Source organism: Thalassophryne amazonica, chromosome 8 (assembly GCF_902500255.1).
Source record: "Thalassophryne amazonica chromosome 8, fThaAma1.1, whole genome shotgun sequence".
Classification (NCBI taxonomy): Eukaryota; Metazoa; Chordata; class Actinopteri; order Batrachoidiformes; family Batrachoididae; genus Thalassophryne; species Thalassophryne amazonica.
This window is the reverse complement of record NC_047110.1, coordinates 64,588,505-64,604,253: the sequence shown is the minus strand read 5'-3', so window position 1 is coordinate 64,604,253 and position 15,749 is coordinate 64,588,505. Positions and strand designations below refer to the sequence as shown.

Genomic DNA, 15,749 nt, shown 5'->3' with positions numbered 1-15,749 from the left:
AAAAAACAAATATAACATACCTGTATTTCAAAAGCAGGATTGTCAACACCTTTTTTCTTGTTGCGGGTGAAACTTGAGAGCCGGGTGCTGTAGGTTCCCGCTGAAACACAAGATCATTGTAGCTTATATGTACAGTTCCTTGTTTAAAAAAAAAAAAAAAAAAAAAGCACTTTAACTGTAAGAACCAGGAATGCAAAAACAAAAACAAACAAAAAACCTAGTTGTGACTTTGTTTCCTCTGCAAGCAAAAAAAATAAATAAAAAAAATCTCATACGTCCATGTCATAGTTATTCCCGATAGAAGGTGCACAACACAAACAGCTCAGTTCAAAGAAAACCAAAGTTAATAGCTTACACATTGTGTGTCGTCCAAACCTCGGGTACTAAATGCAACGGTGAAAATGTGTCGCTGGAAATTATCCTCTGCCCTCTTTGAAACATCTTATCACTAACGAACAAAGATGGCAAGAACAGCTCTAATCTCATTCAGGAAGTAGCCCACACAGGCAAAGCTGTGATAACCACACACAGGTTTAATGGACCTTATGAAGCAAAGCTTGATGAGTGGCCATATTTAACGTTTACCATTTTCAAAGGAAGGCAAGTGATAAGATGTCAGAAAGTTATACATTCATTAATGCCGATTTTGAGCTTGACAAGTTGCTATGTGACAACACAAGCAAATACAAAATGATTTGTCATGAATGATGTAATATATACAGTTTGCACTCCACCCGTATGTTTAGAAAGTCATAAAATGCTCTGATATCGTGTTTAAAACTCGACCTTAATGCAAGGCATCGCAGGGGCGATACTGTGGGCATGCATGGCATTGCCAACCTGTGAGACTGGGCTGGGCATTTCACTGTAAGAGCATGAGTCACTTGTAAATACAGTCAGGATTATAAGCAGTGTTGGTGTACAGAGGCACAACTATCTAATTAATGATCATTAATTAGATAGTTGTGCCTCTGTACACTAACACTGTGGTGTTAAAAGGAAGCAATCAGCATGGACTTGAAACGTAGGCTTTTAACTTTAATTCAAGGGGTGTAATAAAAATATCTTCATTAACCATTTAGGAATTATAGCAATTTGTATACATAAGCTCTCCATTTTTGGTGTCCATTTGGAAAAACTATGTCTAAGTATAATTGTTAATTCAAATCATCACTTTTACAGCCAGATTTCCTTAGACAACTCAGATAAATACATGAAAATGCAAGTCAGTTGTCAGCAGGCGATGTCAGCAGGCATAGCTTAAATTCACCTGTTTGAGAAGAACTTCGCTTGTGTGCTGCAGTTTCTTCTCTTGCTTTGGATTGCAACACGTACCAGCGCTTCTCACACTCGTCGCTTGTGCGCAATTACCAGCATGGAACGTGAACATAGCAATAAGCTATGTATTACATTGTAATAATCGGCATGTGAATAAGGTATGTTCAAACATTTTGAAGCTGTGTAACAATTCATTTAATTTTGCTGAGTTTCATCATCATGACAAATTATTTTCACGATTACACATTTCTTAATACAGTTCTGGGCCCGTATGCACAAAGCAGCCTAAGGCTAAAAATAGCTCCTAGTGATGTTATTCTAAGAAAAATCTTAGAATTCCTCAAATTCTTAGACATTTCTCAGAATTTTCATTTGGTAAGATGAAAGCTGTCCGCAAAACACCTTAGGCCTTAAGAGAGCTCCTAAGGTGCAAAACTGGTAAGAGTAGTGAGGAGGACTTTTAAGAAGCCTAAGAGTGTCTTAAGCAGACAAGCTGGTGGAAAAAACACAGAGGAAGCAGAGCTATTCTCCGCAGGTAGGATGACAGTGAGTCAGTAACACGCTACGAGCTTGATCTACGTTTATTATTTTATGTTAATTAACTCTCTTAATGTATTTATAAATTGTTTAGATTGTTATAGTATTCACACATTAATATTATAATTATTTTTATTATTATTATCAGTATTATTGCTATTTTATTTTATTATTACTTCTATTTTGTCATTTAATTTTTAAATGGACAACAATGGAAATAACTGTTTTCGATTTATTATGTACTTACATTGAACTTATTAATAAACTCACACACCAACACACACTTTTAATATGCAGACAGTCAGCGTGTGGATGAGATGTTCAAACATCTTCAAGCTGTGTAACAATTCATTTTGTGGTGAACTGCATGGAATAATGAAAGACAAGCGAGAGCTTTTGTCTTTTTTGGCACTCTGCCGCTCTTCCCAATTTTTTTTTTACTTTGACCTATAACCCTGAAAATTAATTAGCTCTTGCCTAACAGGATATGAATCTTCAGTAAAAAAAAAAAAAAAATCATAACGATATATGAAAAATTATTGTCTCCAAGCTGTTCCAAAACAGACAGACAAGCAAACAAATAAACAAACAAACAAACAGGAGTGATATCATAACCAAATTATCCTTATTCTGAGAAGGCCTGGTATTTTCTTTAATATTGTACTACTTTCTTTAATTAAACCACACAAAAATCATTTTGAATCATTACTAAATATTTGGAAAATTTAAAGTTGTTCTTTTATTGAAATATTAATGAAGGAAAAGACATCAAAAACCATAGTCATACAGAAAATGTAGGGTGCTTAAGACTTTTGCACAGCACCGTAAAGCATCATAATGAATCAGACAGTGAAATAGACTTTGTAATATCTCAGTGTTACTCCAGACGTGTGTTATTGTCACCAAATCCATAGTTACTCTTGGTCAGTAATATTATAAATGGTATTTTGTTTGCAGAAGTGACTTTTGGCACATTCAAAAAGGAACAATGAATAATTATAATGAATATAATGAATAATGTTATTTTATATGGTTAGACAGTTTGGGTCAATGCATGATGTGGAGTTTGAGGGGGGAAAGCCACGCCCACAAAGCCTCACATTTCCAACATATTTTTGTTTTTGTGAGTTAGGCAACAATGTAACATTCAAAATCTCTAAATGGTTGTTTTTAAGAGTCGGTACACTGAGTATCGGGTGGGTTCAGTTACTGCTATAAACTGGTCAATTAAATTTCATGTTGTGCACTTTGTACTTTACTTCCAAGGTAATGAATCATGTTTGGACAGCTACATTTTTTTCTGTACACACACACACACGCACACACACACACACACACACACACACACACACACACACACACACACACACACACACACACACACACACACACACACACAATGAAGTAAAATAGTTTCTTCGACACCAGTGCAACGTGAAACTGTTCCATGGTTCAGTACTTTCAACTGTGGCTCAGTCCATCTGGATTGATAATAAATAACCTTTATTGCTGTTTTACCATGCCACGCAGACATAACCATACCTTGGAGAAATTTATTACAACAAGTTAATGACCTATTAACACATTATGCAAAATCAGATTTAATACCTTAAATCAAAGATATTATGTTTCAACTCGTTTGCCATCAAACTCAAATTTATAAATTAAGCAGCAATTATGTTTATAATGGGAAATCTACTTCCTGAAGCATTGTTTAGGCTTATGAAATAAAAACGTATACATATATGAAATGTTGCATTTTATTTATGCAGAACGTCCGCACTATATTGCGCAGTAATAAACTGAATTAATGAAGGCAGTATTCCTCCATTCAGGGTGTCTGCTGACTTATATACACTCAACAAAAATATAAACGCAGCACTTTTGGTTTTGCTCCCATTTTGTATGAGATGAACTCAAAGATCTAAAACTTTTTCCACATACACAATATCACCATTTCCCTCAAATATTGTTCACAAACCAGTCTAAATCTGTGATAGTGAGCACTTCTCCTTTGCTGAGATAATCCATCCCACCTCACAGGTGTGCCATACCAAGATGCTGATTAGACACCATGATTAGTGCACAGGTGTGCCTTAGACTGTCCACAATAAAAGCCACTCTGAAAGGTGCAGTTTTGTTTTATTGGGGGGGGGATACCAGTCAGTATCTGGTGTGACCACCATTTGCCTAATGCAGTGCAACACATCTCCTTCGCATAGAGTTGATCAGGTTGTCAATTGTGGCCTGTGGAATGTTGGTCCACTCCTCTTCAATGGCTGTGCGAAGTTGCTGGATATTGGCAGGAACTGGTACACGCTATCGTATACGCCAGTCCAGAGCATCCCAAACATGCTCAATGGGTGACATGTCCGGTGAGTATGCCGGCCATGCAAGAACTGGGACATTTTCAGCTTCCAAGAATTGTGTACAGATCCTTGCAACATGGGGCCGTGCATTATCCTGCTGCACCATGAGGTGATGTTCTTGGTTGTATGGCACAACAATGGGCCTCAGGATCTCGTCACGGTATCTCTGTGCATTCAAAATGCCATCAATAAAATGAACCTGTGTTCTTCGTCCATAACAGACGCCTGCCCATACCATAACCCCACCGCCACCATGGGCCACTCGATCCACAACATTGACATCAGAAAACCGCTCACCCACACGACGCCACACACGCTGTCTGTCATCTGCCCTGGACAGTGTGAACTGGGATTCATCCGTGAAGAGAACACCTCTCCAACGTGCCAAACGCCAGCGAATGTGAGCATTTGCCCACTCAAGTCGGTTACGACGACGAACTGGAGTCAGGTCGAGACCCCGATGAGGACGGCGAGCATGCAGATGAGCTTCCCTGAGACGGTTTCTGACAGTTTGTGCAGAAATTCTTTGGTTATGCAAACCGATTGTTTTCAGCAGCTGTCCGAGTGGCTGGTCTCAGACGATCTTGGAGGTGAACATGCTGGATGTGGAGGTCCTGGGCTGGTGTGGTTACACGTGGTCTGCGGTTGTGAGGCTGGTTGGATGTACTGCCAAATTCTCTGAAACGCCTTTGGAGACGGCTTATGGTAGAGAAATGAACATTCAATACACGAGCAACAGCTCTGGTTGACATTCCTGCTGTCAGCACGCCAATTGCACGCTCCCTCAAATCTTGCGACATCTGTGGCATTGTGCTGTGTGATAAAACTGCACCTTTCAGAGTGGCCTTTTATTGTGGGCAGTCTAAGGCACACCTGTGCACTAATCATGGTGTCTAATCAGCATCTTGATATGGCACACCTGTGAGGTGGGATGGATTATCTCAGCAAAGGAGAAGTGCTCACTATCACAGATTTAGACTGGTTTGTGAACAATATTTGAGGGAAATGGTGATATTGTGTATGTGGAAAAAGTTTTAGATCTTTGAGTTCATCTCATACAAAATGGGAGCAAAACCAAAAGTGTTGCGTTTATATTTTTGTTGAGTGTATGTTAATGTATTTCTTTGCTTAACAAAAAAGAAAACAGAATTACTTCTGACATGCTACCAGAAAAAGTCTGCATGTACCGCTTCACCCAAGTGGAGTTTCATGTTGTGTGGGCCGCTGAAGAGGAGGTACTGCTGGCCCACCACCACCAGAGGGCGCCCTGCTTGGAGTGCGGGCTCCAAGCACGAGAGGGCGCCAGACCCAGAAGAAGTGACAGCTGTCACTCATCCTCTGCACCAGCTGTCACTCGTTCATCATCACCACCATAAAAGCCGGACTGCAACTCCACCTCCCCGCCGAGAAATCGACTACCATTACCAAGGTAATTTCTCTGTGAACTTAAGACTGTATATCTGTCTAAACTCTTCTTTGCAGCCGTTTTCCTGTCGGTGAGACTCGTCTGTGGAGGTGGCGTTTGAGGTGTTCAGCGACGGCTTCGCAACACCTCCCACCCAGATAAGTGCTCAAACAGGAGCTGCACGAGTGTGTGCTTGGAGGTGGAGGCGCTTCCTCCCTCGTTAACTGTGGATTTACTGAGTGTGCGGACTCACACTCACTCATCATATTTCTGCTTTCTGCCAGCAGTACCAGGGTCAACAGCCGAAGACAGAGGCCACCTGGGGACTCAGGACTTGGCGGCTCCGGTGTTCTTCAGACCGTTGGTGGTGGAAGCCGTGTGGGACGCAGCTTCTCTCTCGTCGGGGGTCTTCTATCTTCGAGCCTGCCCACACGTCACCTGGTGTTAAATTGACTGTGCAGATTATAGTACGTTTCGTTGTGTATTATCGCAACATTAAATTGTTACCTTTTTGGCTTATTCATTGTCCGTTCATTTGCGCCCCCTGTTGTGGGTCCGTGCTACGACACCTTCCCAACAGGATTTCTCGGCCATCGTCATGGATTCCGAGGGGCGTCAACCCGAGCTTGAACGGCCAATGGAAGAGCCAGGAGCGCAGGCGTCAGCGGGAGGCGTGTTGAGTGAGCTGCAGCAGATCTTAACCGCCTTCACGGCTCGGTTAGATTTAGTGACCGAGCAGAATGTCCTCCTTCATCGGAGGGTGGAGGCTCTCACCGCCAGGGTGGAAGCGCGCGACCAGGGCGCTGCTGCAGCCACTCCTCTGGCTGGTCCTGGGCCTGTATCAGACGTTCCACTGGTCGTTCAACGAACCCCCCCACCGTCCCCTGAAGCATACATAAGCCCTCCGGAACCGTACGGGGGCTGTGTCAAGACGTGCGCGGACTTCCTCATGCAGTGTTCGCTCGTCTTTTCACAGCGCCCTGTCATGTACGCGTCAGACGCTAGCCGGGTGGCTTATGTTATTAATTTGCTTCGAGGAGAGGCACGCGCATGGGCTACGGCGCTTTGGGAGCAGAATTCACGGCTCCTAACGTCTTATGCTGGGTTTGTACGGGAGTTCAAACAAGTGTTTGATCATCCCAACAAGGGCGAGACCGCTTCGAACGTGCTGCTGTCGATGAGACAGGGGCGCCATAGCGCAGCCGAGTATGCAGTCGACTTCCGCATCGCGGCAGCGAGGTCCGGCTGGAATAACGTTGCGCTCCGCGCCGCCTTTGTAAACGGACTGTCCCCGGTCCTTAAGGAGCACCTACTGGCTAAGGAGGAACCGCAGGATTTTGACAGGCTTGTCGATTTAGTTATACGCTTAGACAACCATTTAAACGAGCATCGTCGGGAGCAGGCCGGGGGGCGTGACCGGGCACGAGCCGTCCCTCCCCCTTCCGGTTCCGACAAGGTGACGTCGTCCCCACGCTTCACTGCCAGAGAGCTCCGTGTGGCTACAGCTCCCCCTGCTGAGCAGGCTATGGACACGAGCAGGGCCAAATTAAGATCAAATATCAGACAAAGGAGGCTGACCCGCGGGGAGTGTTTTGTCTGCGGCTCTTGCGAGCACATGCAGAAGGACTGCCCCAAACGGTCAAACTACAACGCCCGTCCTTAGAAACTGGGCTAAGGGTGGGCCATAACACGCACGCGGGAAAACCCCGCAAATCTGCACGAATCCCAGTAACAATCCTTTGTGGGGATTTAACCCTTCACGCCCCAGCACTGGTAGACACGGGGTCTGAAGGGAATCTGCTGGACAGCAGATGGGTAAAGGAAGTAGGGCTCCCTCTGGTGGCTCTGCCGACACCATTGCGGGTGCGAGCACTAGATGGCACCCTGCTTCCATTAATCACACATCAGACACAACCAGTGACTTTGGTTGTGTCTGGGAATCACAGGGAGGAGATAGTGTTCCATGTAACACCTTCTACCTCCCGAGTGATTTTGGGCTTTCCATGGATGGTGAAGCACAATCCCCGGATAGATTGGCCGTCTGGGGTTGTCACGCAGTGGAGCGAAACCTGCCACCGGGAGTGTTTAGGATCCTCGGTCCCTCCCGGCACTACGGCTAATGAGGAGGTCAAAGTCCCCCCCAATCTATCGGCGGTGCCAAAGGAGTACCATGATCTTGCTGACGTTTTCAGCAAGGATCTGGCGCTCACTCTTCCCCCGCACCGACCGTATGATTGTGCCATCGATTTGGTCCCGGGCGCTGAGTACCCGTCCAGTAGGTTGTACAACCTCTCACGTCCGGAACGCAAATCAATGGAGACCTACATCCGGGACTCCTTAGCTGCCGGGCTGATCCGGAACTCCACCTCCCCGATGGGTGCTGGTTTCTTTTTTGTGGGTAAAAAAGACGGCAGACTCCGTCCATGCATTGATTACAGAGGGCTGAACGAGATCACGGTTCGCAACCGACACCCGTTACCTCTGTTGGATTCAGTGTTCACGCCCCTGCATGGAGCCCAAATTTTCACTAAATTGGATCTTAGAAACGCGTACCACCTGGTTCGGATCCGGAAGGGAGACGAATGGAAGACGGCATTCAACACCCCGTTAGGTCATTTTGAGTACCTGGTCATGCCGTTCGGCCTCACTAACGCCCCCGCGACGTTCCAAGCTTTGGTAAATGACGTCTTGCGGGACTTCCTGCATCGGTTCGTCTTCGTATATCTGGACGATATACTCATCTTTTCCCCGGACCCTGAGACCCATGTCCAGCATGTACGTCAGGTCCTACAGCAGTTGTTGGAGAACCGGCTGTTTGTGAAGGGCGAGAAGTGCGAGTTCCACCGCACTTCTTTGTCCTTCCTGGGGTTCATCATCTCCTCCAACTCCGTCGCCCCTGATCCGGCTAAGGTTGCGGCGGTGAGAGATTGGCCCCAACCAACAAGCCGCAGGAAACTACAGCAGTTCCTAGGCTTTGCAAATTTCTACAGGAGGTTCATTAAAGGTTACAGTCAGGTAGTTAGCCCCCTGACTGCCCTGACCTCCACCAAGGTCCCCTTCGCCTGGTCGGATCGGTGGGAAGCCGCGTTCCAGGAGTTGAAACGCCGGTTCTCGACTGCACCAGTTCTGGTGCAGCCTGATCCTGATCGCCAGTACATAGTAGAAGTGGACGCCTCTGACTCAGGGATAGGAGCCGTGCTGTCCCAGAGCGTGGAGGTTGATAAGGTTCTCCATCCTTGTGCCTTTTATTCCCGGAGGTTGACCCCCGCTGAACGGAACTATGACGTCGGCAATCGGGAACTTCTTGCGGTGAAGGAGGCTCTTGAAGAGTGGAGACACCTGCTGGAGGGGGCATAGTTGCCCTTCACGGTTTTCATGGACCATCAGAGCCTGGAGTACATCCGGACCGCCAAGCGGCTGAACCCCAGGCAAGCCCGCTGGTCTCTGTTCTTCGGGCGCTTTGACTTCCAGATCACGTATCGCCCCGGGACCAAGAACCAAAAACCAGATGCATTGTCCCGGGTGCACGAAGAAGAAGCCAAAGCGGGGCTGTCGAACCCCACCGAGACCATCATCCCCGAGTCCACTGTCGTGGCCACCCTCACCTGGGACGTGGAGAAGACCGTCCGGGAGGCCCTGACAAGGAGCCCGGACCCGGGGACTGGCCCAAGAACCGACTGTACGTCCCTCCAGAGGCAAGAGCTGCCGTATTGGACTTCTGTCACGGGTCCAAGCTGTCCTGTCATCCCGGAGTGCGTAGGACCGTGGCAGTAGTCCAGCAGCGCTTCTGGTGGGCGTCCCTGGAAACCAACGTCCGGGACTACGTCCAGGCCTGTACCATCTGCGCCAGGGGCAAGGCAGACCATCGGAGGACGACGGGCCTCCTCCAACCCCTGCCAGTGCCTCATCGCCCCTGGTCTCACATCGGCCTGGATTTCATCACGGGCCTCCCGCCGTCCCAGGGCAACACCATGATTCTCACGATAGTGGACCGGTTCTCCAAGGCGGCCCACTTCGTGGCCCTCCCGAAGCTCCCGACGGCCCAGGAGACGGCAGACCTCCTGGTCCACCACGTCATGCGGCTGCATGGGATACCATCGGACGTTGTATCAGATCATGGTCCCCAGTTCTCTTCACAGGTGTGGAAGAGTTTCTGCAAGGAGCTGGGGGCCACCGTGAGTTTCTCGTCCGGGTACCACCCCCAGACCAACGGCCAGGCAGAGCGGGCCAACCAGGAGTTGGAGCAGGCCCTTCGGTGTGTCACCTCCGCGCATCCGGCGGCCTGGAGTCACCATCTGGCCTGGATCGAGTATGCCCACAACAGCCAAGTTTCGTCTGCTACCGGTCTCTCCCCTTTTGAGGCATGTTTGGGGTACCAGCCCCCATTGTTCCCACTGGTGGAGGGAGAGGTCGGTGTGCCCTCGGTCCAGGCCCACCTCAGGAGGTGCCGCCGGGTGTGGCGGACCACCCGCTCTGCCCTATTACAGGCCCGGACGAGGGCTAAGACCCATGCGGACCGCTGACGTTCCCCGGCCCCCACATACCGGCCCGGGCAGGAGGTGTGGCTTTCAACAAAGTACATCCCCCTTTGTGTGGACTCCCCTAAGTTAAAGGACAGGTACATTGGACCATTTCACATCCTCAAGATCATCAACCCGGCCGCAGTGAAGCTCCGACTCCCGGCTTCACTGCGGATCCACCCTGTATTCCACGTGTCCCGCATCAAGCCATACCGCACCTCGCCCCTCTGTGCACCTGGACCTACGCCGCCTCCTGCCCGGCTCATCGACGGGGAGCCTGCTTGGACGGTCCGCAGGCTCCTGGACGTCCGTCGTAAGGGCCGGGGGTTCCAATACCTGGTGGACTGGGAGGGGTATGGACCTGAAGAACGCTCCTGGGTGAAGAGGAGCTTCATCCTGGACCCGGCCCTGCTAGCCGAGTTCTACGCAAGACACCCGGACAAGCCTGGTCGGGCGCCAGGAGGCGCCCGTTGAGGGGGGGGTCCTGTTGTGTGGGCCGCTGAAGAGGAGGTACTGCTGGCCCACCACCACCAGAGGGCGCCCTGCTTGGAGTGCGGGCTCCAAGCACGAGAGGGCGCCAGACCCAGAAGAAGTGACAGCTGTCACTCATCCTCTGCACCAGCTGTCACTCGTTCATCATCACCACCATAAAAGCCGGACTGCAACTCCACCTCCCCGCCGAGAAATCGACTACCATTACCAAGGTAATTTCTCTGTGAACTTAAGACTGTATATCTGTCTAAACTCTTCTTTGCAGCCGTTTTCCTGTCGGTGAGACTCGTCTGTGGAGGTGGCGTTTGAGGTGTTCAGCGACGGCTTCGCAACACCTCCCACCCAGATAAGTGCTCAAACAGGAGCTGCACGAGTGTGTGCTTGGAGGTGGAGGCGCTTCCTGCCTCGTTAACTGTGGATTTACTGAGTGTGCGGACTCACACTCACTCATCATATTTCTGCTTTCTGCCAGCAGTACCAGGGTCGACAGCCGAAGACAGAGGCCACCTGGGGACTCGGGACTTGGCGGCTCCGGTGTTCTTCAGACCGTTGGTGGTGGAAGCCGTGTGGGACGCAGCTTCTCTCTCGTCGGGGGTCTTCTATCTTCGAGCCTGCCCACACGTCACCTGGTGTTAAATTGACTGTGCAGATTATAGTACGTTTCGTTGTGTATTATCGCAACATTAAATTGTTACCTTTTTGGCTTATTCATTGTCCGTTCATTTGCGCCCCCTGTTGTGGGTCCGTGCTACGACACCTTCCCAACATTTCAACTTATATTATCGGGCTGAAAGTATTTATTTAGCTGGTTATTTATTTGAAGAATCACTTTCAACAAGAAGGTCATGTATTTGCCTGGATTTTGTTTTAATTGAGCATTATTCAGTATGTAAGAAACCAGTTTTCTAAACTTGATGAAGGTTTGAACTAACTGAATAGAAACCATTACATTTCGGAGTAGCCCCATAGTCCTTTATCAAACAATGAGTGGGCCATCTCAAAAGCTTATGAATGGATTTCAATTAAATTTATTTGAACTTCATTAGATTTTGGCATCTCACGTGCATTAACATTTCAGAACACTCTCGCCTTTGGGTCAGATGGAAATTAGGGACTATCTTGAGGAACACAAAAGTGATTGCTGCTGTCATCATTTTTAGTGCAGCAGATAAGCAGAAAAATACTTCAGTTTGCTAAAGAATCATACAATTTGGTACAATTGCTCATTAAGACCCACTCTTTTGAAAAGTTTGGATAGCCACACAAAATTTCAATATGGCCACCATTTTTCAAGATGGCCACCGACTGTACCAATTTCGGCCAATTTATGTGTTTACATGTGAAAAAATACTCAATTAAGCATTCAAACCCTGTCCTGGGCTGTTAGACAGAATTTGGGACTCTAAACTAAGCTAAACTACACTAAAACTAGCACTATTCTACTATATTAGAGTTAGTAAAGCTAGATGAAGCATTAGTAAAGCAGGATTAACTGACACTGAACCCCATGCTGAGTTTCACAGCAGTGAAGTCATCAGTGTGCCCTGGTTATGCGCTGACATTCACTCCTTCAAACTAAATATATCACAAACTCCACCATCTAAATTGTACATAGACATGAATTAATAGCCACAAAGGTGTGTGTTACAATGACTTACATAGAACATTCTCACACTTAACAAACTTTTATGAAAAGTGTATTTTTGTTTCAACTGAAATACATCAAATCTTTAGCAAAAACACTTAATGCTCCTGTCCACTGACATTGCATAGCATATATAAAACCAACAAAAAATCATAAACACTTGACCAGAAGCACATAACCTGTGTGATAAAAAACTTGATTGGTGCCCATCTTGAAATTTTGAGTGGCTATCCAGTAAATCTGTAGACTTATCCTGAGGAGAAGATGTGCAAAAAATTTCATGCTTCTTTGTCTAACTGAAGTATTTTCCTGATAAAATTGATTCAGCTGCTGCCCTATTTTGCATCCATTTAGATATAAAGGAAAATGCAGGAGAGGCTTCTGGAAATTGTACTTATATCACACTCCTTCTTCTTCTTCTTTCGCGTTAGGGGTCACCACAGCAGAAAAATTGTTTCCATCTCAACCTGTCCTCTGCATTTTTCTCTGTTACACCAACCACCTGCATGCCACATCCATTAACCTCCTCTTTGACCTCCCTCTTCTCCTCCTGCCTGATGGATCCATCCTCCGCATCCTTCTCCTTATATACCCTGGGTCTCTCCTCAGCACATGTCCAAACCATCTCAGTCTCACCTCTCTGACTTTGACTCCAAACCATCGTACCTGAGCTGTTCCTCTGATATGTTCATTCCTAATCCTGTCCATCCTTATCACTCCCAAAGCAAATCGCAGCATCTTCAGCTCTGCCACCTCCAGCTCTGCTTCCTGTCTTTGTATCCACTTTTCTTCACCTCTCTACCACACTCTCCATGATTTTGGATAGTTGGCCCCAAGTATTTAAACTCATCTACCTTAATTACCTTGTAACTGCACTATTCCACATGACACCCTTTCATTTGCACACATGTACTCAGTCTTAAACCTACTGACTTTCATTTCCCTTCTCTCCAGGGCATGTCTCCATGTCTCTAGGCAAGTCTCAGCCTCCTCCCTACTCTCGCTACAGATTATAATGTCATCTGAAAACATCATAGTCCATGGAGACTCCTGTCTGATGTCATCCATCAACCTGTCCATCACCACTGCGAACAAGAAAGGACTCAGAGCTAATCCCACCTCCACCTTGAATGCATCTCTCATTCCTATTGCACATCTAACCGCTGTCACATTATTCTTGTACATGTCCTGCACTACCCTAAAATGCTTCTCTGTCACTCTAGACTTCCTCATACAATACCACAACTCTTCTCTTGGCACCCTGTCATAAGCGTACTCTAAAGCCACAAACCTATGATGCAGCTCCTTCTGGCTTTCTACTTCTCCATCAGCACTCTCACAGCAATTATTGCATCTTTAGTTCCCTTCTTGGCATGAAACCATGTTGCTGCTCACGGATCTTCACCTGTTTTCTAAGTCTAGCTTCTAATCTTCTTTCCCATAACTTCATGCTGTGATTGATCAGCTTTACAGTTTTGTGGCTACTGCAGTTCTGCACATCACACTTGTTCTTAAAACTGGAACAGCACACTTATTCTCCACTTCTCAGGCATACTCTACAAGATTTTGTTAAATGATTTGGTTAGAAACTCCACTGCCATCTCTCCTGAACACTTCCATGTTTCCACTGGGATGTCATCTGGACCAACTGCCTTTCCACTCTTCATCCTCTTCATAGCTTCCCACACTTCATCCTTATTAATCCCTTGCACTTCCTGATTTACTCTCTCCACATCATCCAGCCTTTTATTGCTTGTTTTCTTCATTCATCAGCTCCTCAAAATATTCTCTCCACTTTCTCAACATACTCTCCTTGGTTGTCAGCACATTACCATCTGCATCCTTTAGCGCCGTAACCTGCTGCGCATCCTTTCCAGCTTGGTCCCTTTGTCCTGCCAATTAGTACAAGTCTGTTTAGTATTTAACTTCATGTACAGTTCACTATAGCTCTTTTCCTTACCTTTTGCCACCTCTGTTTTCACCTTATGCTTTCCTGGACATCTTCATTCCACCACCAGGTCTCCTTGTCCAGATGTCACACCTTCCTTACCACATCTGCAGTACTTTTCCAGTTGTCAAAAATTGCTTCATCTCCATTCAGTGCCTGTTTCTCCTCCTCTGTGAATTTTGCACATTTCTTCTTTCAGCTTCCACCATCTGACCCTTTGTTGAGCTCTCCTTGTCTCCTCTAAATTAATCCTACAAACTACCATTTGATGCTGTCTGGCTACACTGTCCCCTGCCACTAGCTTACACTCTCCAATTTATTTTGGGTTGCATCTCCTACAAAGAATGTAGTCCACCTGTGTGCACCTTCCTCCAATCTTATATGTCATTCTGTGCTCTTCCTTTTTCTTAAAGTAGGTATTTACAACAGCCATTTTCTTTTTTTTTTTTTTTGAAAATCAAATATCATCTGCCAATCCACACTCCTGCCCATTATACAATATCTATCCATTAGTCCTCATCCCATCTGTTCCTTCACCAACATGCCCATTAAAGTCCACTCCAGTCGCCACTCTTTTGTGCCTGGGTACACTCTCCATCAAACTCATCTAGCTCACTTCAGAAATCTTCTTTCTTCATCTTACAACCTACCTGTGGAGCATATGCACTGATGACATTCATCATCACCCCTTCAATTTCCAATTTCACACTTAACGTTCAACACACTCTACTCTTCCTTTAAAATGACCCCAACACCACTTCTCTTCCCATGCACACCATGATACCACAACTTGAACACACCTCCAATGTTCCTGGCCTTACTTCCCTTCCACTTGATCTCTTGAGCACATATGTCTGTCTACCTTTCTCCTCTCCATCATATCACCCAACTCTCTGTCTACCAGTCAAACTGCCAAAATTCATAATCCCGACTCTTACTTCCTCCTTTCTAATTTTCCTCATCTTCCCCTGTCTCTGAACACATTCTCCTCCTCTTCTTCACCCAGCAGTAGCCAAATTTCCACCCGCACCCTGTTGGGCAACAGCACCAGAGGCAATCATTGCTAACCTGGGTGCAACCATACTCATTTATCCAGGCTTGGCACCACCACTCAGAATTTACTGGCTGCACACCACATATAGCTGAGATTTGACAAAATTTAGTTAATACCGCCTACTACCCTCTTCATTTATTTGGCTTTGTACTGGCACTCAGAATATACTGTCTGCGTACACCATGTGGATGAGTTATCTACGGTGCATCTGGAAAGTATTCACAGCACTTTACTTTTTCCACATTTTGTTATGTTACAGCCTTATTCCAAAATGGATTAATTTTTTTTCCCTTAAACTTCTAGACACAATACTTCCAGATCCACTGTACATCACACAAAGGCCAATTTAAAAAATAATAATAATTTTAAAAAAAATGCTACAATCATGTTGGAAAAGTATACCACATTATTTCTGTATAGATTATGCAAAGGTATAGTTTGTGCTAACTATGGCCAAAGGTTTCTGAGTTACAAGGAGGAAAAACAGCAAACATGTTGACA

General features: G+C 46.3%; 1 protein-coding gene across 1 annotated transcript in view; it reads right to left on the bottom strand.

Moving 5' to 3' along the window:
- The window catches only part of slc28a1 (solute carrier family 28 member 1), a 36,925-nt gene extending 36,468 nt beyond the window's left edge, over positions 1 to 457 (bottom strand). The window contains exons 1-2 of the mRNA XM_034176516.1: positions 356 to 457; positions 21 to 100 (exon numbers count right to left, since the gene is read on the bottom strand). Coding sequence (XP_034032407.1) covers positions 21 to 100; positions 356 to 359 — 84 coding nt within the window. The 5' untranslated portion in view covers positions 360 to 457. The remainder of the gene's footprint in view (positions 1 to 20; positions 101 to 355) is intronic.
- Between the last annotated feature and the right edge of the window lie 15,292 nt (positions 458 to 15,749).